The sequence below is a fragment of the Caloenas nicobarica genome, chromosome 11 (genome assembly GCF_036013445.1).
Source record: "Caloenas nicobarica isolate bCalNic1 chromosome 11, bCalNic1.hap1, whole genome shotgun sequence".
Lineage (NCBI taxonomy): Eukaryota > Metazoa > Chordata > Aves > Columbiformes > Columbidae > Caloenas > Caloenas nicobarica.
In genome coordinates this window covers 23,039,235-23,060,301 of record NC_088255.1, presented here as the reverse complement: position 1 = coordinate 23,060,301, position 21,067 = coordinate 23,039,235, and the positions used below count along the sequence as shown (strand labels likewise).

Genomic DNA, 21,067 nt, shown 5'->3' with positions numbered 1-21,067 from the left:
CGACCCAGTCCACTATGTACTTTTACTGCAGCCACCACTGCCATGACCAGTGTTCCTGGCCCATGCCACGGGTGCTGTTCCAGCCCACTTTACACTGCGCTGGTTCTCTCGTTCCACACCTGACACCGCTCTGTCCCTGCCATGTGCACATCTCCCATCTCACCTCTGGTCGATGGCAAACTCACCTGTTCCTCCAGGCCAGGAGCAACTCCCACGGGGCCTCGTCGCTCCTCCTCTGTATGGCAGCTTTGCAGAGCACTTCTTCTGAGGCAACTACCCCACAAACGGGAGAAGCCAAAATGTCCTTGTTATCAGCAGTAGAGTCTGAAAAAGACCACCGCTAAAATCCTCTCTGAACCATGGCTGCGGCCAGTCGCACAGTTCTTGAGGAGCCTGGCTGGAGTAGAGCTGGGGTAACGCAGCAGCTGGGCCTGCTCTTGGTGGCAGAAACGAGGAGGAACAAAGACACAACTCCTCCTGTCCTCCAAGCCTCTCCTCAACTTGCCAAGCAGGAAGCAGAGTGAGGGAAAGTAGCAATTCATTGCTGGCTCCAGCACTTTCCTTTCTTCTTTTCAGTCTGTCGGAGACCTGCCGGTAAGTGGAATAACAAGCATTTGCAAGAAGGGAATGAAAGAGGATGGACAGCAACTGCAAAAGACACTAAAAAATAAATAATCATTTGTTACTTTGGAGTCATGTTTTTTTTCAGGTATTAACCAACTTTAAATAAGCCCACAGGCACGACATTTGTCTCACTATAACGCAAGCCATATGTTTGTGTCAGCTACAAAAAATAACAATAATAAACCTACCAGCCTGTCACTATCACAACTTGTGAGCTGCAAATTTAACATTTTCAAGATTTCAAGTAGTTAGAGATATTAGTAAAACACTACACAACAGAACTCGGAATTTGTTCACTATTTTTAAACGCGAGCAACAAACTAAATCACACACTCAGAAGTTGTAACAATATTTTTATTTCCATAAAAATCACAGTACTATGAAAACATGAAGTTCTAACTTACGATGACTCCCCCTACCCTGCCCTGGAATCCTCACAGCTGTCAATGGATACCTTGGAACGTTTTTGCAAGATAACACTAGGCAATCTTATGTAATTTATTTTCAAATTACTGTGTAAAACATTCAATAGGGTATCTGCAGGCTTTGCTTAATAGGATATGCAATTCTCACTACCGCCTTTTCATTTCCAGTTCCCCTCAGACAGAGAAAAAATACACCTTTAAAGAACTTCTGCATATGATGTCTCTCAGCCATGTTAGTAACTGATTCAGCCACTGGCAACATTCAAACCAAAGCAATTTATTGGTAACATTCAAAACCATACAGCATTTTGCTTCAACAGGCTAGACCACTGGTGTAAATGCAGTAAGACCTTAGGCTGCAACAACGAAACAAAATGTGTACCTTCAAAAGCACAGCGATGCAAACAGACAAGCACTTCCCTGTGCCCGCTGCACCAGTCGGGCTGCGGGCGAGCGGCGCGTCCTGCGCGGCACACGGGCAGCACCGGCACACACGGCTCCATCTGCTGACGGGACTTCTAGGGCCTTCAGCCATACACGTTCATATTCGTTCCAGTCTTTCCTCAGACCCATCTCAAACTTATTTTAACACAGAATAGAAAAAGGAAACATAGCACTCCCCAAGCACTCTCGTGCACTTCTAAACATGGAGGAGTGAAAAGGGTTGAGAAGACTTGTGAGAAAATGACTTATCTGGCAAGCAATTACAGAAGGACTGCTACAGAAAAGCAAACAAACGCCAGACCACAAACACCTAGGAAAGTTTTTACTGGGAGCACTTGCAAAGCTTGAAATTCCAATCCATTCCAAATACTGATAGCCAGAGATCAGGAAAGTAGAAAGGAACAGGTTGGCAATCAAAAGCCACAGAAATGCTGGACCTCCCTGCTAAGAGGTACAGGCAAGAGAATTTGCTAGTGAGCAGAGGCAAATAAATGTAAAATAACACACTATATCCCTGAAGAGCTCAAAATAATCATCAAAGATTTCTACATAAAGCAGAAATTTAACTGAAAGCATCCTAGCCTACTTCATCCCCATTCTACATACACAGATGTTCCTGCTCACGAAGATAACTCTAAAAATCAAAAGCTGCTTTATTCACCATGGGATTCTCCTCTGGTTTATTCAGCAAGTGACAATCCATCGCTGAAGAGCACACAACTGATCATAACCATCACAAGAAATAGTCTTGTCAGAGAATTCTCTGACCACCAGACTGAAATATTTTCTACCTCACCATGAACACAGCCGGTGTGACAACAATAATAAAAAGATAAGAAATTTTATTCTGATGAAAGCATTTTAGGATAAAATAAAGGACAGAAGATTAGATTCAGTTTAAACTTGCTTACAACCATGATCCAACAGATGTACATCTCACTGTTTGAAACCAGACAACTAATTCCTTTAGTTTATTTCACTTCCAAAAGGTGAGCTCTTTTGACAAATCCTCTACTTAAAAAACCATGCTGTGCTCCGAGATGCTGCTCCACACGTCATTACCCTTGATTTATAACATGGGAAACATGCTCGTTCCATAACATCTAACCTATTTCTATAGTAAGGCCATTTTGAAAATCCTTAATGGTATATGTGTTACAAAAATGTGTTTACACCTTAATAGTATGTTTATGAATAAAGAACCTGCTTTTTAAAGTATGTGTGCGTCCATGTTTTGAGAACATGAACTTTCTTCACATATTGAACATTTCAGTAGTGAACAAACACTAAAGACGTTTTTTGAAACATTTTTCTTTATTTACATATTGCACACACATCTGTACATCATGTGCTTTAATGTTAACTCCAGTTTTGGAGTTTATCAACTCCGGTTTGCACTCAATGATCCCTGTGAGTCCCTTCCAACTCAGAATCGGGACATTCTATGAGTTTTGCAACAGTAATGCTATAATTCATAAGCGTAGTTCTTCATTTCTCATATCCTTGCCCCAAATAGCCAGTTTTGACAACAAAACCCACAAAAAACCCCAACACATAAAAAGCCCCCAAACAAAGAAATGAGAGTGCTGACTCTGACTGTTCACACAACAGCACCTCCTGTTTAAGTGATTATTGCCTTTAGCTGCCACCTCTTCCATACATTGCCTTTCAGGAGTTAACTATCCCTTCCTATCTTCCAGTTTTACTGTTCACGTGACCACTCCTTAAGCTGGTTCCTACCAAAATTACTAGGCCTAAGAGAAACTTACTGGAAGCACCAAGATCATGTTGATAGGAAGAAAGAGCTGCACACAATGACGAGTGACCACAGTCCTGGGTCGGCACAGGACAGGCTCAGGCGAGGAACACTGAGCAATGGGAGCTCCCACACACCAGCTGCACACAGGCCTGGCTCATAGGCAGGATGGGCTCACGGGCAAGACACATGCTGGGCGCAGGCCCAGGCCAGGCTCAGGCTGGGTTCACGCTCAGGTGCAGGCCCAGGCCCAGGCTGGGTTCATGTTCAGGCGCAGGCCCAGGCCCAGGCCGGGCTCAGGCTGGGTTCAAGCCTAGGCTGGGCTCAGGTGCAGGCCCAGGCCCAGGCCAGGCTCAGGCGCAGGCTGGGTTCACGTTCAGGCGCAGGCCCAGGCTGGGCTCAGGTGCAGGCCCAGGCCCAGGCTGGGTTCACGCCCAGGCCGGGCTCAGGCACAGGCCTGGAACAGGCCCAGGCCAGAGGCCTGGCTCACGCCCACCATCACACCTTCGAGGCACAACCACCTCACGAGCAGCTCCACCGGGAGAGCCCCAATGACTCTGACTTTACCAAACAAAACTCAGGACAGTCCTGTGGCCTTTGTGGAAGTGGCATCACCTGGACGCCCACCTGTGCCTCGATATCCTCGGCGAGAACCGAGGCCCACGCGGCACACCGACACCCACCTGCGCACACAACCACCTCCAGCCCGTTCACCAGCTGGCGGCCGGGGGAGCCCCGGGCCGGGGTCCCGCGGGGCTGCCCGTGCCCCTCCCCAGCTGCCGGCGCCGCCCGGCAGGGCAGCCCCGTCCCGCGGGCCCGCACCCCCGCGCGGGGCGCAGGTAGCCCCTCCCCTCCCCTCCGCCAGCCCCGCCCCGCGAGGGGGATGGCGGGGCCGCGCAGCTGCCGGGAGGAGGCGGCGGGGAAACGCTCCCGGACGGCGGCAGCGGCGGGCGGGGTCACGAACTCTGACCTTTCCCAGGGGCGCGGCACACAAAACAAAACACCCCCCCCACCCCGCGGCCCCGTAGCGCTGACCCGCCCCCCCCCGCGGCCCCGGGACCCCCGCCCCGCCGCACGGGGGGAGGGAGGGCGGCCGCTGGGCACCGCCACCCGGCACCGGCCCGCCCGGGCCCGGGTCACCGCTAGGGCACGTGCGGCGCCGGTTCCTGAGGTAAAGAAAATTCCTTTTTTAGAGCGGAGGCGGCCCGGGTGGGTTTCTGCCGCTGGGGCCGCGGAGCGGGCGCGGGGAGGCGGCACCGGGGCCCTGCTCGGGGCGCCCCGCGAGCGGCTGCGGGGAGGGGAACGCCGGGTGGCGGAGACGGGGACGCGGAGGCGCCGGCGTTGCTGGTAAGCGCAGCCGGCCGCGCTGCCGGCCTGCCCGCGCCCCGGGGACGCGGCGCCGTCGTGCGGGGCCGGGCCGCTGCGGGGGTCCCGGCGCGGGGCCGCTGCGCTGGGCCGCGGGTCGCCTGGGGTCGCAGCCGGGCCGGTGAGAGCCGCCTGCTGTCCGGGGGGCCGCAGGGGCGATGGTCGCGGCGCTGACGAGCTCGGGACGCGGACACAGAGAGAGAAGATGGAGTCTGAGCGGGCGGAGGCGGCGGCGTGAACCCGACCCTTTTACCTTTGCCACCGGGAGGGCGGAGGGGAGGGGGCGGCGGGTACTTTGCATACGGGGCTGAGACCGCCGCCATCTTACCGGCCGCTTCCCTACTGGCAGGCCCGGGCCTCTGTGAGAGACCCGACATGAGCGTGTATCGGAGGGGAGGGGGAGGGCGCCTAATGGCGGCGGCAGCAGCCCCGCCTGGGCCCTGGCTGCCCGCCAGCGCCGCCATCTTGTGTTCGCCCGCGTCCCTCGGGTGTTTTCCTTCTCACTCGGGAGGCGGGGCCGCCGGCCGTACAGGCAGCTCCCCCAGCCAATCGGTGGCGGGCGTGGGAGTGCTGCGTGTCTGATGAGGTCATTGGCTGGGAGAGGACGGAGGGGTGTGGCTTCGTGGGGCGCGAGGCTCCTGCAGGCGCTCAGTAGCGGGCTGCGCGCGCGGTTGTTGTGCGTCGGGCGCGAGCGCGCCGCGGCCAATGGGGGCGCGCGGCGGGAAGGCGGCTGCGCGCGGGCGCGCGGGGCTGCCGGTGTCCGGGCGCGCTGCCCGTGGCGTGTCCGGGGCGCTGCCCGTGTCCCCCCGTGTCCGGGGCTCCCGCCGCCCGTTGTCGGCTGTTCCGGGGTCTCGGGCCGGCGGCGTCGCAGCCGCAGCGGGACAGCGGCTCCCGGGAGAGCCGGACACGCGAGCGCTGCCTTTCCCGGCTCCTGCGGCTCCTGCTGAGGGGGCGCGAGCTGGCCTGCCGCTCGCAGTGCGGAGAGCCCTGTTTAAGACAAAGGAACAGATTTCAGTAAGCTTGAATTCGGCCGGTTGCCATGTCATCGTAGTAGGGCCATACCCTTAGAATATCTTCAAGCAGAGTGTATGACTTTGTTTTGAGATTTCCCTGCAGCTGAGGGAGAGGTGGATGGTTTTTATGCTGTATTTTGGACAGCAGTACAGCTGGATGTATGGGGTTGGCTGCCACCCTGTTACACCAGAAGTGTTTTCCTGGTGCTCCAGGTGCGTTTTTGCAATTTTTAGGTTCCACCTTTTTTGCTGGTTAGTTTAGTGCCGCCCAGGATTTGCAAGGAAGCTCATTTTGCCTCATGTCGCATTCCGGGGATCGACACCATTAACAAGCAGCCCTGGCATGGCTGGGTGTGGGCTCCGGGCTTCCAGATGGGTTTGGTCAGGTCGCCTCCATTTATTGCTGGTTTGGGGAGGCGGAGAGCACTAAAAACTTTGGTGTATAACACCACCACGTCTGTCAGAGCCTCCCCACAGCAAAGCCTGCAGTGGGCCTTCCGTGTTCTTGTGAAAAAATAACTCATTGTCAGGGCTTCCTTCATCTTAAAGCACTGAAGAAAAAAACATGAACGTATAGTTATCTTCTTTGCTGAAAATAAGAAATGAGTTTAAGAAAAAACATGGAAAAGAAATCACTGACCAGCTGAGAAGCTCTCCACAAGCTGCAGTGTCAAGTGTGTCTGTTGTAAATGGTTTGTAAGCTCCCTGTGCAAGTTGGACACTCGAATAAACACAGCAAGCCATATGAGAACTCAGCGTAAATATGATTTCCATCAGGAAGGTCTCAACTTTGATTATGCATTATTACAAGTAGTCTTCCATTAACATATAAGAAATGATTTTCACATTTTACTGCAATATGACTTAATTTTTTTAACTTACTGAATTTTGACATTTTCAATGCTAATGTAGTAAGTTGCATTTGAGCAGGGGGCATCGGTGCTAGAGACATGCATGGATTTTCTTGTTATATGTTTTGCTATTGTTGGTGGTATGTTTTAATTTTATGTTAAATGGTTGCTTTGCAAGTACCATCAAAAGGCATTCAGTAAAACATCAAATGGGCCAGCATTCCAGAATGCCCTTTCATTACCTACACCTGGATCAAAATCTGAACTCTGGCTCAGCAATGAGCAAGTCATAATTAAATCTTAATTAAATTTACCATTGGAGAAACGCAGACCTAATAACGATAATTAAAAATATATCGGAAGTATCTGCATTCTTGTTCCTTCCTTTTTCTACATGCTTTCCTTTTTTCCCTCTTTTTCTTTTTTTTTCCTTTTTTAACCCCAAAGAGCATAGAGTTGAAGGAGCAGACACAATCACATAAAACAATTGAGCATGCTCTTCTCAGAGTAATAATACTATCACATTATAATAAAAAATATTTTGGCTAATAGAAAATCTATTTTAGATGTGCCATTTTGTTTCCCTTATTGTGCAAAATTCCCATAAGGATATGGATGAACGTGGCAGTTTGATGGAACGACTCAATCGAATGGGCTCAAAACAGCATTCTTGGGCGCTGGTTCCGTCCAGCACGTGGTGCAGCAGTTCAGCTGAGAGGTTTTGAGGAAAGCACTTGGAGACCTGGGAATCCCACAAACAGTGTCACTCAAATTCATTTGTTAATCTATGAAATTAACATCTCTGCTTTGCAGCTTAGATAATAGAGTAGAAATAGTATATTAGAGGCTTTATAAAGTAAAAGGATAACTGCGTGCCTCAGCTTTTTGAACAGTGTGGTTCCAGTATGCATGTACATAAATGTGCAAACACATCCATGGCATTTTACTTGTCAGATACGTCAAGCGCTATTGTAAATGATCAAAAAGCCATATCAGAGATGTCTTGAATAAGGAAAACCGTAACTGTTGTGCCTGATGGAAGTTGCTGGCGTCTTTTCAAACAGGTTCTCTAATGGTCTTGCTTCGCCATGGCAACCAATGTGGAGGTGCTGGCTCAGCAGGTAGTGGAGGCTCAGCAGGTGGCTGAGGTGAGTGACAGATGATATCAACAGTCAGAATGTGAGCTTTGGAAATTAAAAACAATTTGGGAGTCCTTGCTGTTCACAATGAAGCATAAATGGATGAGAAAATCTTTATAGAACAGTATTGCTTTACACTTGGGGACAAACAAGAAACCAGCGCAGCCAGGCTGTGGTTTGTTTCCCTTCATTCTGGTGGCCCCTGTACTGGGAATGCAAGTAGGAAGTTCAACATGAGCTGTAGACAAACTCTGCTGTATTATGGATTGTTTAAAAAGGTAATACAACAACATTTCTGGTAATTTGGTCATTAGCTTTACCATTTTGGACATGAAAAATTTTTGCTCATCTCCAAAGTTGCCATCTAAATCCAGAAGAGTATTCGAAGTCATCTGTTTTACTTATGCACTATGCTGAATTTACAGGAGGATGATTAATTTAAATCGGGCTATAAATTTTCTGCCTAGATGTATGAGAAAAAGAGCACAAAATCTGCTTAAAGTGATATTAAGTGAGCCTTATCTTGATTTATGTTCACTGAAGCTTGAATGCTCAACAGCTAAAATGTCTAGATCAGCTTGTAAACACTGAAACTGCGTGTGATCACGTCCATAGAAAATAACATATTTATCTCCTTCAGTATGCAAACTTCAGTCAAAAAATAAACTAGAATTTTTGTCTGTTTAAAGTTAACTGGATTAATATCCTTCAAATTTACTATGATTTATCATATGATTACATAATTACGAGATTTCATAAATAACAAAGGGCAAGCAGACTAAGAGGCCTCTGTAGACAAGGCCACTTTTCAGACAATTTTTTGGCGTTTTCTTTGACCTATTGAACTAAGATTACATCTGGATATTAAAAAGTATTTTTAGTTCAAGAAGCAGCTCTATATATGGAGGAAATGTGTGTCATTGTGTTTTCAGAAATGGATTCAAGATTCCCTACTTAGAGCAATTTTTTTCTAATAAATTTTGTTTCTCTTTAAATAGTGTGGGAAATGGCGTACTGAGTATCATGGAAATAACATCTAAGGAGTAGTTTCAAAAAACTGTGAACTTTCACACTGAAAACTGACAAGCGAATTTTCACTGTAGTTTGCTATACTAGATATCAATTTGGCAAGCTGCATTTTTTAAAAAACCCTTCCAAATAAACTTGGAAATAAAAACCTGTAATGGAAATGCTGGAAACCTTATACTATTTGGTAGAACTTGAGTGCTATAATCACATCTAAGGCACATAAAATATGTGACGTTTGTAATTCCTCGTGCAGGAAATGCACCGTGGTAACATAGTGTGATGGTTGTATCTTGCCCCTGGAGAGATCGCTCCATCTCAAGAGTGTATGAAGCTCTGTGATTTCTTCCTGGCCGGTGGGTACATAGAGGGCTTCAGCTCTTTACAGTATTCAGCTCCTCCTTCAGTTATATGCCTGTCCACTGCATAACACCATGAAAACTTTGTTCCTGGAAATATGGTTATAAGCAGCATTATCTCATTAAGAATTAATAAATGCTATGAGCATGTTAACGTTGAACCATTTCTTTGTGAATGGCTGGCTGCCTGCTATTTGTGTCTTCAGTCAGATGCAGTTTTTAACACAGGTAAATATGTTACTAGTTTTCTTGAAGTATGCTAAAGTTGTACTCACTGTTTCTCAGGGAAAATGTATGAAACTTGGCACTGGCCTTAAAAAATTAGAGGCTTTTTCAGAATATCATATTTTTCATCAATTAAATGGAAGGAGTCATTAATCATGCCCTGAATTTTAAGTTATGAATGATGAGAGACAAGTTTTAAACAGGATAACTTAATGCAAATATTGGCAGGTTTAGCTATATCTGCATCATTTTTTCAACATAAATCACATATGTAGTGCATGGGTTTATTGAGAACTGTGATGCCAAGCACCAGATCAGACTGTCATGCAAGTAAGCCGTATGTTGTTTTTCTTTCTTGAGCAATAGTTCATCAAGTTTTTTTCCCGTGAAATTGTGAATGTATCACAGAAGGTACTGAGTGCACTCTGGTATCGCATGCATTTTTGTACTTATTCTATTTTTAGCACTTTGTAAAATTGTCCTTGTAATGGTTTCACTGCTGTTGCTTGCTTCTGCTTTATAGCAGTGTTGCTTGGTGCGTTGTTCACGATGTGTGTTTCTGAACAGATTGGTGAGACAGTTCCACGTTTAGTGTCTGCGGTTACCTTTACTTACAGTTCATGAGATTGGAGAATGAAGAGCAGGTAGGGGATTCAGAAGGAATTTCAGCAATTCCTCCTCATCTTGAGTAGCTTTTGAAAGGCATAAAGAATACTTTAGCCTTAGTGCAAAACTAAGTAACTCTGCTTTTGTCAAGTATTTATTTAGTGCTGTCACTGTGCAATATATCAGTGGCCCAGGCTCAGTCCCAACACCAATTTAGATTTGGTTTGCATGTTAAGAAAAATATATTTGGTTACGGAGATATGTACCCGGTGCGGTGCCTTAGTTTTTAATGCAAAGTGTTTAAACAGAACTGTCGCTGTGGGGAGGAACAAGGGCTGTTTCCTCTTTCCGACATCTGCTCTGCTGTGACCAGGAAGAACTTCTGGGACTTGCTAAAACTGTCCCCTTCCAGTTCCATGACAGCCACAAACTGTTCCCAGTGCTTCCTTGTTCTCTGTCAGCCGCAGGAGGTGACTCTTGACGCTCTGCTTCCTGCGGTCTCGTTTACACCCGCTGCATTACTGCAGGATTCCAGTCGCTTTCGGTTCCCTCAGTGCCATGATAAGAACATGTCAAAACCTTGGACCTTTCTGAAAGGATGTTTTGCCACAGGACTGAAAAAATACTGGAGATCTTTGTCATGTAAAGTATTATGAACATGAGGAGAAACTTCTTTGCTGTGAGTGCCAGAGCCTGGACCAGGCCGCCCAGGGCAGGTGTGGAGTCTCCTTCTCTGGAGACATTGAAAGCCGCCTGGACCGACCCTGTGCGATCTGCTCTGGTGACCCTGCGGTAGCAGGGAGGTTGGATGGGGTGATCTCCAGAGTCCCCTTCAAACCCCAACCCTTCTGTGGTTCTGTGATTTTCTTGACCCTCTCCAGATCTCTGACATGTTACATCATAAGTAGTTCAGCAGTTTAGGTTTAAGTCCAGATAAAGCACTGTGTGCTGAAAAAGGAGAGTGATGGCATGAGTCTTTGCTTTGTTGTAAGAATTAACGAACTCTAAAATAAGGCCGTTTATGTTTAATATTTTATTATTATCGTTGACCATTTTCTCATTTCTGGATGAATTTTCAAGGTGGAGTTTTGATGCTGAGTCTTTTCAAACAATTTTTAGATCAAATACAGCTTTTCTCAAATTACTATTAATTGCATAAGACCTAGACATGCTGTCAGCCTGAGCGGTACATCACACAGCGTGCGTGCTGGAGTAATGAGATCCTGCAGGGCTTGTGCGGGTTGGCAGCCTCCGAGTTGAAGAATGTTACCAGATGTGGCAGAGCTGCTGGTATAATACAGGTGTTGGGGTGGTGTGGAAGATGTAGACTGTGATTTTTTTTAAAAAATTTTTTTTTAAAATTTTTTTTTTGGATGCAGTTATGCCAAGAATTGAAGCTGCTTCTTAGAAACTCTAAAGTTATACTAATTCTGCTTTGCTATGGATGCTTATTATGGTAGCATAATTGGTGTCATTTAAAAATAAGAGCAAAAGCCTTTGTAGCTGTAATATTTCTGTGCAGGATATAGTATAATACTTGAGAAAGTTCCATCAAAAAAATAATTACCAGGCCCTAAAAATCTAACATTACTCTTAGTTGAAGATGCATTTAGTATATTTTGTATTTCTTGCTCAAGTCTTTGAGCTTTTGTGGGTGACTTAGGCAGTTGTGACAAAGCTTTAGCTACGTTAGTAGTTACTACTGCTAACTACTACTAATGTAGTACTAGCTACATTAGTACACTGTAGTTGATACGTTTCATATTTTATTTCAAATTTTGATTACTTTCCTAACTTGTCTTTTGATCCAGAAAACACAGCAACTTTTAGTCTTTTTTTTTTTTTCTTATACTGTGTGTGTTTTTATATCACTTCTGCTTAAGCATTACAAGGATTCCGCCTTCTCTGCAATACAGCTGTTCCAAACTTTAGGTCTGCTTCTGAACAGAAGGTTATATAGAGATAAAGCATTATTATATTCAGGATCTGTTTTTTGTCCCAGGAAAGACAGCTGTTAATCAGGTATTATAAACCTCTCTCCTGAATGGACAAATAAAAGCCTAGAGTGACAAGGCTATTCAGTGTGGTGTCAGATAATAAGCGTAAGGCAAATCCAACTAAAATGTCATTGGATTTTCTCAAATGTTTTAGGTAGAATACTTTCCCCCCAACTAGATCACAATTAGTTGACCTAACATTTATGTTGTACCCATGCTGTAAATACGCTCCTGTAGTTACAGTAATTATTCATAGATGGTATTTTCAGAGACTCGTACAATAGATAATTGTGTTTTCTATCAAGTAAGGAGCCTAATTTCAATAGTGAGCACAAATCTGTGGTAAGATTGGGAGTCCTTGAAGCTAAAATAAAATACCAGTGCTACTTAAAGACACCTGTGTCATGCATTTGTTGCATAAGTCTTTGTAGTGCAAGTCCACTGCATTCAAATCTAATATTGTAAAACTTGTCAAGTACATGGTCATTTTTCCAAAAACTTCGCATACCATGACTTTAACAAATTCCACTTTCTAAGAATTTGAAAATATTTTTGGTTTTTACTTGTTTATCAGCCTTAACTACAGCCTCATATGGATGTTTGGTTATGGAGTCTAATCTAATTAATCAAGAGTTTGTCATTAACTTACTGTATGAATTCATAAATGTATTAAGACTGATTATGCTATTTCATATTTGATATTTATATACATTAGCTTAGTGAACTTTAAAGCTAAAGGTGCTCCACAGGGAACGTGGTGGATTATCCTTTTAATTTTGGCGATTTGAAAATAATTCAAGATACAGGCAAACTCTTTTCTCAGATTTCATTTTGTTGTTTTATAGTTCAGAGTGATCAAGTTGAGGTGCTTCAGAACAGAATGGGGAGGGGGACACTTCAGAACCTGGAACTATCGTCCCCAGATGAAATTAATCTTACTATTAGACAAACTCCTTCAGCAGCTGGCAAAACAGCAGGAACACGTTGATTCTGCTTCCTTGGTTACAGGAATGATAGTGCACTTGACCTTCAGAGGAGCAGGGTCACAGCGAGGGCACTTTAAACAATACTGCCTGCTTTCCGGGCCTGGAATTCTCAGTCATGGGGACTGGATGAAAAGATCTGGGATCTGACTGAAAGTGACCTCGACATTTCTCTTGGATTGTTTTGCCCTCAGAGATTTGCCAAGGAAAAATATAAATAAGGCTGCAGGAAGAATTTGACACTGTAAGTAATGGAGTGTGTGCAGAGTGCAGCTGGGGAGCTCCAGGAAGCAAACAATGCTAAGTGTGTTAAAGCCAATTATTTTTCCCGTCTCTTAAATAAGTGTATTTGATCTGTTTTGTGTAGGGAAATGAGGGGTTTTTGAGCTATTTTTTATGTTGTGTGTTGTTTTCTGACTAGGTCTAGGTCACAGGGGTTACTGTTAAATGATTGTTAATTAAGCCTCTGTAAAATCTGGTGTGCTGAAGTTTTCTCTGATACACGGCCTACTTTGTTTCTTTCCTCATCTCTTCAACATGAAGTCTCATTCGAAACTCCAGTCTTAAAGAAATTAAAGCGTATTTAATTTTTTAAAATATATTTTAGCATTGCAGAAACGTATGATCATTGACTTTGGAGGAGTAGGTTTTTGCAGGTGCAGCTTCCAAAGCAGTTGCTGTACAAATTATCCAGTTTTCCTGGTGTCAGGCTGCTCCTGAACACATCAGAGTAGTCAATGTTTAATTCTGTAAGTGAACCTAATAGAATGCTAAACTGTATTGTGTTCCTGATATGAGTACTTAAAGACATTTACTTTCAGAATACCTTGATTCCATTTATTTGGCAGTCTAATTAATGACATCTTAATTCTTCCTATGGTATTTATCTGGGCTATCTGAAGCTAATTTTGTACATCTCTGATAGAACTAGTGTTGCATATTTGAGTACTACTATTTTTTTTTTTTTTTTTAATTTTACTTAAGAAGTCAAATTTGGCTGTGAAAAAAAGACAAGGTTTTTTTTCCTCACTCTTGTAAATTGTATATTTCAAAAAATATGTTCCCTTTTTGCATTGATTTATTTATCAATGGTGTGTGTATTCAGTCTGGAAAATAAACTTGAGATTTTTAGTAGCAGTCAGAAATTTAAAGCTGTTCTTATTCCCCTGAGTATTAAGTAGACAAGCCAGAAAATAAGGTAAAATTTTGCATTTCGGAGTCCTTCACTATCCTGAGTACGTATGCATGTTAATAAGAGCATAGAAATAGATTACATGTGCACACTGAAGCATTTATTTGTATTAGACAAATTAGGCTCCTTTAGCACACCATATCTTCTCAGCCAAGAGAAGAGTAAAATATTGTCTGTTTGCAGCTTAATAAATACACTTTCTTGAATATTTAAACATGAAAATGACATATCAGCATATAAGGGCAACTGGTCTCAAACTTACCCAACTGTACAATCACTGTTGGACTTAACCCACTAGTCACAAGGTGAGGATGAGAAATAACTCGTATTAAAGGAGGCTGGAGTTGGTCAGTAAAAATGACCTTTGCATGAGGATGCAGTCCATTCTGTACAAACCGAGGAAGGGGTTGAAAGCAGAAAGCACCAGTTTTCATATTGACGTCGTACCTGGAAACACCATTGAACACTGGGACCCCTTTGTAGCAGGTACTTCACGAATCCAGAAAAAAGAAATGGTTGTTCAGTCCCAAAATGTTGACAGGAGAATTTCAATGCAGTTACCATATATATATATATACTGGCATTCTTCTTATAAGTTGCTATAAATCTTTGAACAACACTGAAGACTAGGTCTCTGTATTTATTTCGAAGCTGCCCACAATGCATTGCAATGTGAGGTTCGGAAATGCTTCAAATAAAGGCTAAAGATTCTGTAATTTAATGGGAAAGAATTGGAAAACAGTTTTAAAAGATCATCTTGCTCTAATTTAGGCCTTCTAAAGGGTGCATAGCTTAGATAATAGTTTGGCATGGAAGATAAGGAGATGGTTTTTCAAATGTGTCCTCTAAGAGTCTTGATTTTGGGAGTCTTGGGTTTTTTCGTGTCTAGTTTTCTGCTGCTAGATACTTGTATCATCCAATAATTAGAAGATTCTACTGTTTCTGCATCTCTCCTGTGTATTTTCCTCATCATGCAACTTTGGCGAGCTGCCTATTAAAGATAACTAGAGGTAGTATGTTTGATGTAGGTTTTACTTGTGCAGCATTTGGGACTGATGCAGGTAATAGTAGAACAGTGTGGATGCCCCAGAGACCACAGTGAATTTTCCTTGCTATCCAAACCGCTTTTTCTTTCCTTACAAATGAACTTTTTGTGTATATGAAGCAGGAATGCTTACAAAATTAGGCTTTTTTTCCATGCAAGCTTAAATCATTACTAAATTGACACTACCCTGTTGTCCAGCTATATAGGTTTTGAAAAACATCATTCTAAGATTGTTTAAAAGACAGTTTAATAAAAACAACTTTATGAGCTTCCTGGGTTTGACCACATGTCACTGCACATATTAAACACTCATTTGATATTCTCAAATTCCCCACATAGAATGCACTTATTATAATCAGTCATACACTAAACACAGTCCCATAGATTCTGTGGGACAATGTAAATGCATTCTTAGGGAATATATGTGAAAACCAAAATTATTGTATACAATAACAATTTACAAATATTGTAAATGACACCATTTACAAGAGAAAATTATTTAAAATCATGATATTATCAAAATGTAAAATATCTTTTAAAATGTAAGATTTATTGAGCGTTAGGCAGACTGATGCAGAAATCTAGGCTGCTAAGTCTTTGACTTTATAGATCATTTTTCCAAGAACAGTTTTGGCCTATATGCATTGTTTTCAAATAAACAGTTATGGGTTAAACTGAGTGCAGCAGAAATCAGCAGTGCCATGCTCTGGTTGTTCTTTTTATAGAGAATATCACTGCGTTATTTTATTCCAATTGAAATGGAATGTCTGTATACATTTATATAATATTGTAATATTATAATGCTTGTTATTCAGGTATGCTGAGTGTTAAACATTTGCAGTCAGCAGGCTTTTAAATATTACTGTGTTTTTCCATTTTTTTATATAATCACTTTCAATAAAGAACGTGCCTGACAAGTGTCTGTTGTGCTGCTGGCTGCGGACGGCAGCGTCACCTGGAGCTGCTGTGGTCTGCATCAGAACACTAGTGCTATGTGTACTAACTGTTGGTCAAACATTTTTGCAACTTTTTAAAAAATACTGGTGAAAATATGCAGTGTATGGCTTTAGAACCAAATTGCCTCCTTTTTTTGGATTTTCTGACAAGAGTTGAAACATTGAGCCATGTCCTGGACCAGTAACTCATAAAATGTGCCACGAAAGCACAGCTTTTTTAATGAGGACAGCGCAAATGAACATGTAATTTTCTTATGAGTTATTGTATTAGAAGTAGCAGAATGATTTAGCTCTCCCCCTATCTATTGAAAGCAGGCAAACAAAAGGAGATCTGGAACTAACCATTTCTAATTCAAGAACTTCCAGGATAATTTTGGTATCCCTTATTTTGATTTTGTTCAGTTAAGCCTGCTTTTTTTTTTTTATGTAGTCAGGTTCCAAACTAAGAATGGCAAAACCACACGTACCAATACTGAAAAAAACCCCAAACCCAACAATACAGACATCTACATATACTTGTCTGTGTTAAAGACTGACATAATAGCTTCAGCTCACGTTTATATCTGAAAAAACCCAATGCTACTAAATAAGGTACTTTTAATAAGCATCTGTATATCCTAAGCTTAACAAAAAAGGGCTGGATGGCTGTGGGAGTGGCAGGCTGTAGCTGTGAGCTAGTGGAGGGGTTGGGATACGGCTGCTGCATCTGTACTGCGTTGGCCATTGTTAATAGGAACAGCTGCTACTAACAGCTGCATCAAGGGATCTGAGTATCCACAGCTGTGTGTAAATGTACATGGCCAATGGAAGATAAAGGCCGTCAAGCCAATGTTATCTTGCATGTTTATTTTAACATTTAACAGTTTTGCTCTGGAAATACTAGATTTGCATTACAGTTTGGTACTCTAGAAAGTTATGGACTAGAAAAACATACAGTAGTATACAGTTGTGGCGCCAAACTTAATCTCTGCCATGCTAGTTAAATCTAGAATAACAAGAATTAACCACATACACCTGAATACACGCTGAATATATTGGTGATCTGTTTGAGCATAGATCCAGGAAAAAATCTGCACTGCTCTCAAGTAGAAAAACAAATTGGGGGACAATAAAAAGGGGGAGAGGACATGAGCATACTGAACAACTGGAATTCTAACTTATTCTGCTGTCTAAAACACAGATATCCAGATAACCAGCCATCTTAATTTAAACTTTTTACCTCAAAAATATTGGAGAGTTAAAATTGTTCTCACTTCTACTTGAAAAATGAATCGCAGTTTTCTCTAAGTGAGCTGTATTAACAGCTCGCTTTCAGAAGGCTTCATAGATGGAATAAGGTGAGAGACATAAAAACTAAAGGCCGGGTTGGTCAGATGGGAGTTCTGTTCACTCTTCCGGCAGATTCTGTTTATCTCTTGTCACATAAACGTTCCTGGGGTTGAGGACATGTTTATTTAGGAGCCTAGAGAAAGCTTTTCTGAATCTGGGCTACCTGAAAATTTAAAAAGTAGTTCATAAAATACTTTAACATTATTAGAAGGCGAAATATTCAACATTATACCTTATTGTGTATGCAGTGTATTTTGTTTTTACAGAAGCAAAAAAGGAGGCAAATCTATAATTGAAAGTTGAAAAAAAATTTCTACATTTCAGTAAGCTGAAGCATCACATCGTAATGATCCAGTGATTTGGTTGAGCGGGGTGGTGGTGGTTTGGTTTTGTGGGTTTGGTCAGCTATCAGATTCATTCTCTTCCCAAAAAAAGGACAATATTCTGATAATTCATTGAAAACAAATCCAAGTTGGCTTAATGACTGTAACCTTTCCAATAAATTTAGATTCCATGCTATAGAGCCATCTGATCTTTGTTTGTTTGGGGTTTTTTTAGAATTTTTCAGTACTGTAACAGTAAATTAAAATTCTGTCCGTTATTTATAGGTGCAGAGTGTTCAGACTTCACTATCTGAATCTCCAGTGATGACCAGCCCTTCCCAACGTATCCAAATAATTTCCACAGACTCCTCTGTAGCTTCACCACAACGCATTCAGGTAAAATCCATTAAGTAACTATCACATCTTCTTTTTTGTCTCCTCCGCCCACTTAGGTTTATACAAAAGCATGCTAAAGTCTATGGAAGATTTCCTTAAACTTTGTGAGAACAGATCATTTTTAGTGCAAACTGAAATTCTCTCAGCCTGTGTTTGGTGATGACTGTGTGTGATAATTGTATCGATGCTGTAGTCAGTGAGCAGTGTTTGCAGAGGTTACGCTTAGCCCCTATGAACGGCCCCGAAAACAGTTTTTAAATGATTTTGTCATTGTCATTATGCTTACTATACATGATAGGGGGTTTTTTTCTGTAATGTTGTTTTCAAAGATTCAAACTGCAGCGTGTATAATGATGTCCATCATTAGTTTTTCTTATGAACCTAAATATCATTCACTTCTTGTCCAACCTGTTTTTTTGCCTTATTTATTATAATCAGTGCTTATATCTGATTCATGAAAAATTATGAAGAAGTCTCTGATTTTTCTTTATAGACAGCACCAAGGAGATATTCTTCAGTTATCAACGACATTTAGCTCTGTATCTAAGATGTTATTCCTTAAAATTATCAACAAAAGGTAGAATCAGGCAGCTTTACTGTTTCACCTGCTGATTCTCAAGATTCTGTTATGGTGGAAGGTTTATATTTTTGATACAGTTATCTGGTAACATAATCTCTATTTTGCCTGGTAGAGTAACCATATCCATATGTATCAATATTTCATTGCAAGGTAGATGTTCTCACAACATGTATAACTGAAGCATACTGAATATTCCGCATTCATAAGGTAGGTATTTATATTGTAACTTTTGTTCAATTCTGGAAAATAATCTACCTCCTTATATCACTGATATTTCTGAGAAGAACTTGCAACTCCATGATGAAGGAGAATGCTAGGATAAGAAAAGGGTGTTCCAGCTTCCTCACATAAATACAGGCAATATCATAGTGGTGTCGGTCACCTTTCCTGAAGAGTTTCTGTAATCTAGAAAAATCATCAGCTCTGTAATTCAGCCTCTGCTTTGAGTAGTTCTACTGCCTTTTTAAGGCATTCTAACATAGTAAAACTATTATTATAGTAGAGTTTTACTATTAAACTATTAGCATATGTCTTACTTTCTGATAAGTTACATTACACAAAAGGTACGTGACAACCACGTAAAAAGTCTAGGTAATCAAAATTAGGGAAATAAATACACTGTTACTGTGACACCTGATACAGTCAGTGAAATAGGAATATCAGTGTGTGTAAATTCACATTCTGTTTTCAGTAGCATTTTAAGTCTGACATTAAGCCCAATACATGTTTTTATAAAGGATCTGGAGGTAGGAGTCAAATGTACAAGAAGCGAGCGGCTGGGGTTGCTCGTTTTGTTCAGCTTCCAGAAGGAGGGACCTCATCACAGTCCAGCCTTCCTCGTGGTGCTGATCCCCTGTCTCTGGTGACCAGCGACAGGACAGCAGGAAGCAGAATGAAGCTGAATCCAGGGAAGTTCAGGCTGGACATGAGGAGAAGGTTCTTCTCTGAGAGGGTGGGCGGTCCCTGGAATAGGCTCCCCGGGGGAGCGGTTGCGGCACCGAGCCTGGCAGAGTTCGGGGAGCGTCTGGACGATGCTCTGAGTTGTACAGTTTAGTGTTGGGTGGTCCTGCAAGGAGCAGGGAGCTGGACTTGATGATCCATATGGGTCACTCCCAACTCGAGATGTTCTGTGATTCTGTGAAATTGCTGTGATGCTCTCTCCCTAGGCAGGGTATACCCCGCATATAGACCTGCCATATGTCAGCTGCAGTCCTTAAGGTTACATTTTGCTCTTATTCTGTCTGGGAACCACTGTATCTAACTCTTTTCAAACAGTTAAACGTGATTATATTATCTCCCTATATCTCTTAATTATTAACAGTATCAGACTCACACTTCTCACAACTCTGCCTAGTATTTTCCTTCTGTGTGGTAGGTATCTAGATACATATATACATAAATATTTGGTTTGATTTTATTGTTTTGCACTTATGTAGGCAGCTGCAATAACTTTGCACCAGTGTAATGTACAAATGGCAAAATAATAAATAACAAGGACAATTATCAGAGAGTATAATAATTTTGAGACAGAATAAAAGGTTTTAAAATGTAAAGTCTGCTGTGGCTCATAAAATTCTTCTATGTGTTTTACAGATTGTGACAGATCAACAAACAGGTCAAAAAATCCAAATAGTGACAGCAGTGGACTCAGCTGTGTCTCCAAAGCAACAGTTTATTTTAGCCAGTCCAGATGGAACTGGTGCAGGAAAGGTGATCCTGGCAGCACCTGAGACACCCAATGCCAAACAGCTCATCTTCACCACCGCCGACAACATCGTGCCAGGCAGAATTCAGGCAAGTATGGTCATTGAGACAGACCAGGGATTTTTGTTGTTTGGTTTTTGATTTTAAGATTATTTAAGGCAAATTGTGATAGTTTTCTAAAGATCTAGTGACGTGGGTTAGACCATGCTAATTGTAGGCTTTGTTATTCAGTCATAAATCCTTCTGTCTTCACGTTCCTCATGCATTCCATTGCACTTGTCACGCCTCGTCTGTTCTCGTTAAAATTCCAAAGACATAAGCAAATACATAAGATGGTGCTTGTGAGGAGTGCCAGTATTTCAGATGGGTTGTTCGGGATCCACAGGTATACAGAGATACAGCTCACCTGAGCAAGCTGATGTTCACAGTGCAGTATCAAGACATGGCAGTGAAAGCTTTTTGGAGCAAAAGTTGTCCTTTGTTATAGTTGTTCATAGGTGTTGAGCATAATCCACACCAATGGGGAGCCTTGCAAACAAATTATATAAACGATAATCTGTAGTGAAGTTTGAGATTTCTTTCTAGCATTCTTTAAAAAATACTAATCGGAAACCAAAACCAAACCAAACCAAAACACCTAAACAAACAAATGGCACCTGGTCCCTATTGCTACTGTTACAATAGAGAATATTTTGCAGAGAGAGGAACCATTCTTACATAAATATTTGA

At 42.4% G+C, this 21,067-nt stretch overlaps 1 protein-coding gene and 1 long non-coding RNA gene across 11 annotated transcripts in view; one reads left to right on the top strand and one right to left on the bottom strand.

The window, feature by feature from the left end:
• LOC135992995 (uncharacterized) overlaps positions 1 to 4,089 on the bottom strand; it is a 146,984-nt gene extending 142,895 nt beyond the window's left edge. For both annotated transcript variants that reach the window (XR_010606797.1, XR_010606798.1), the window contains exons 1-2: positions 3,933 to 4,089; positions 186 to 588 (exon numbers count right to left, since the gene is read on the bottom strand). This is a non-coding gene — a long non-coding RNA (uncharacterized LOC135992995). The remainder of the gene's footprint in view (positions 1 to 185; positions 589 to 3,932) is intronic.
• A 50-nt stretch (positions 4,090 to 4,139) lies between these two features.
• The window catches only part of NR2C2 (nuclear receptor subfamily 2 group C member 2), a 40,434-nt gene continuing 23,506 nt past the window's right edge, over positions 4,140 to 21,067 (top strand). For 2 of the 9 annotated variants that reach the window (XM_065642532.1, XM_065642538.1), the window contains exons 1-3: positions 9,795 to 9,871; positions 17,944 to 18,054; positions 20,228 to 20,428. In XM_065642532.1, the coding sequence (XP_065498604.1) occupies positions 9,848 to 9,871; positions 17,944 to 18,054; positions 20,228 to 20,428 (336 nt within the window). In that variant the 5' untranslated portion in view covers positions 9,795 to 9,847. Of the gene's footprint in view, positions 4,421 to 4,526; positions 4,597 to 6,389; positions 6,409 to 7,542; positions 7,627 to 8,899; positions 9,000 to 9,793; positions 9,872 to 13,036; positions 13,058 to 17,943; positions 18,055 to 20,227; positions 20,429 to 21,067 lie in introns of those variants that run through there. The other 7 variants (XM_065642533.1, XM_065642534.1, XM_065642535.1 and 4 more) reach the window with 7 other exon arrangements.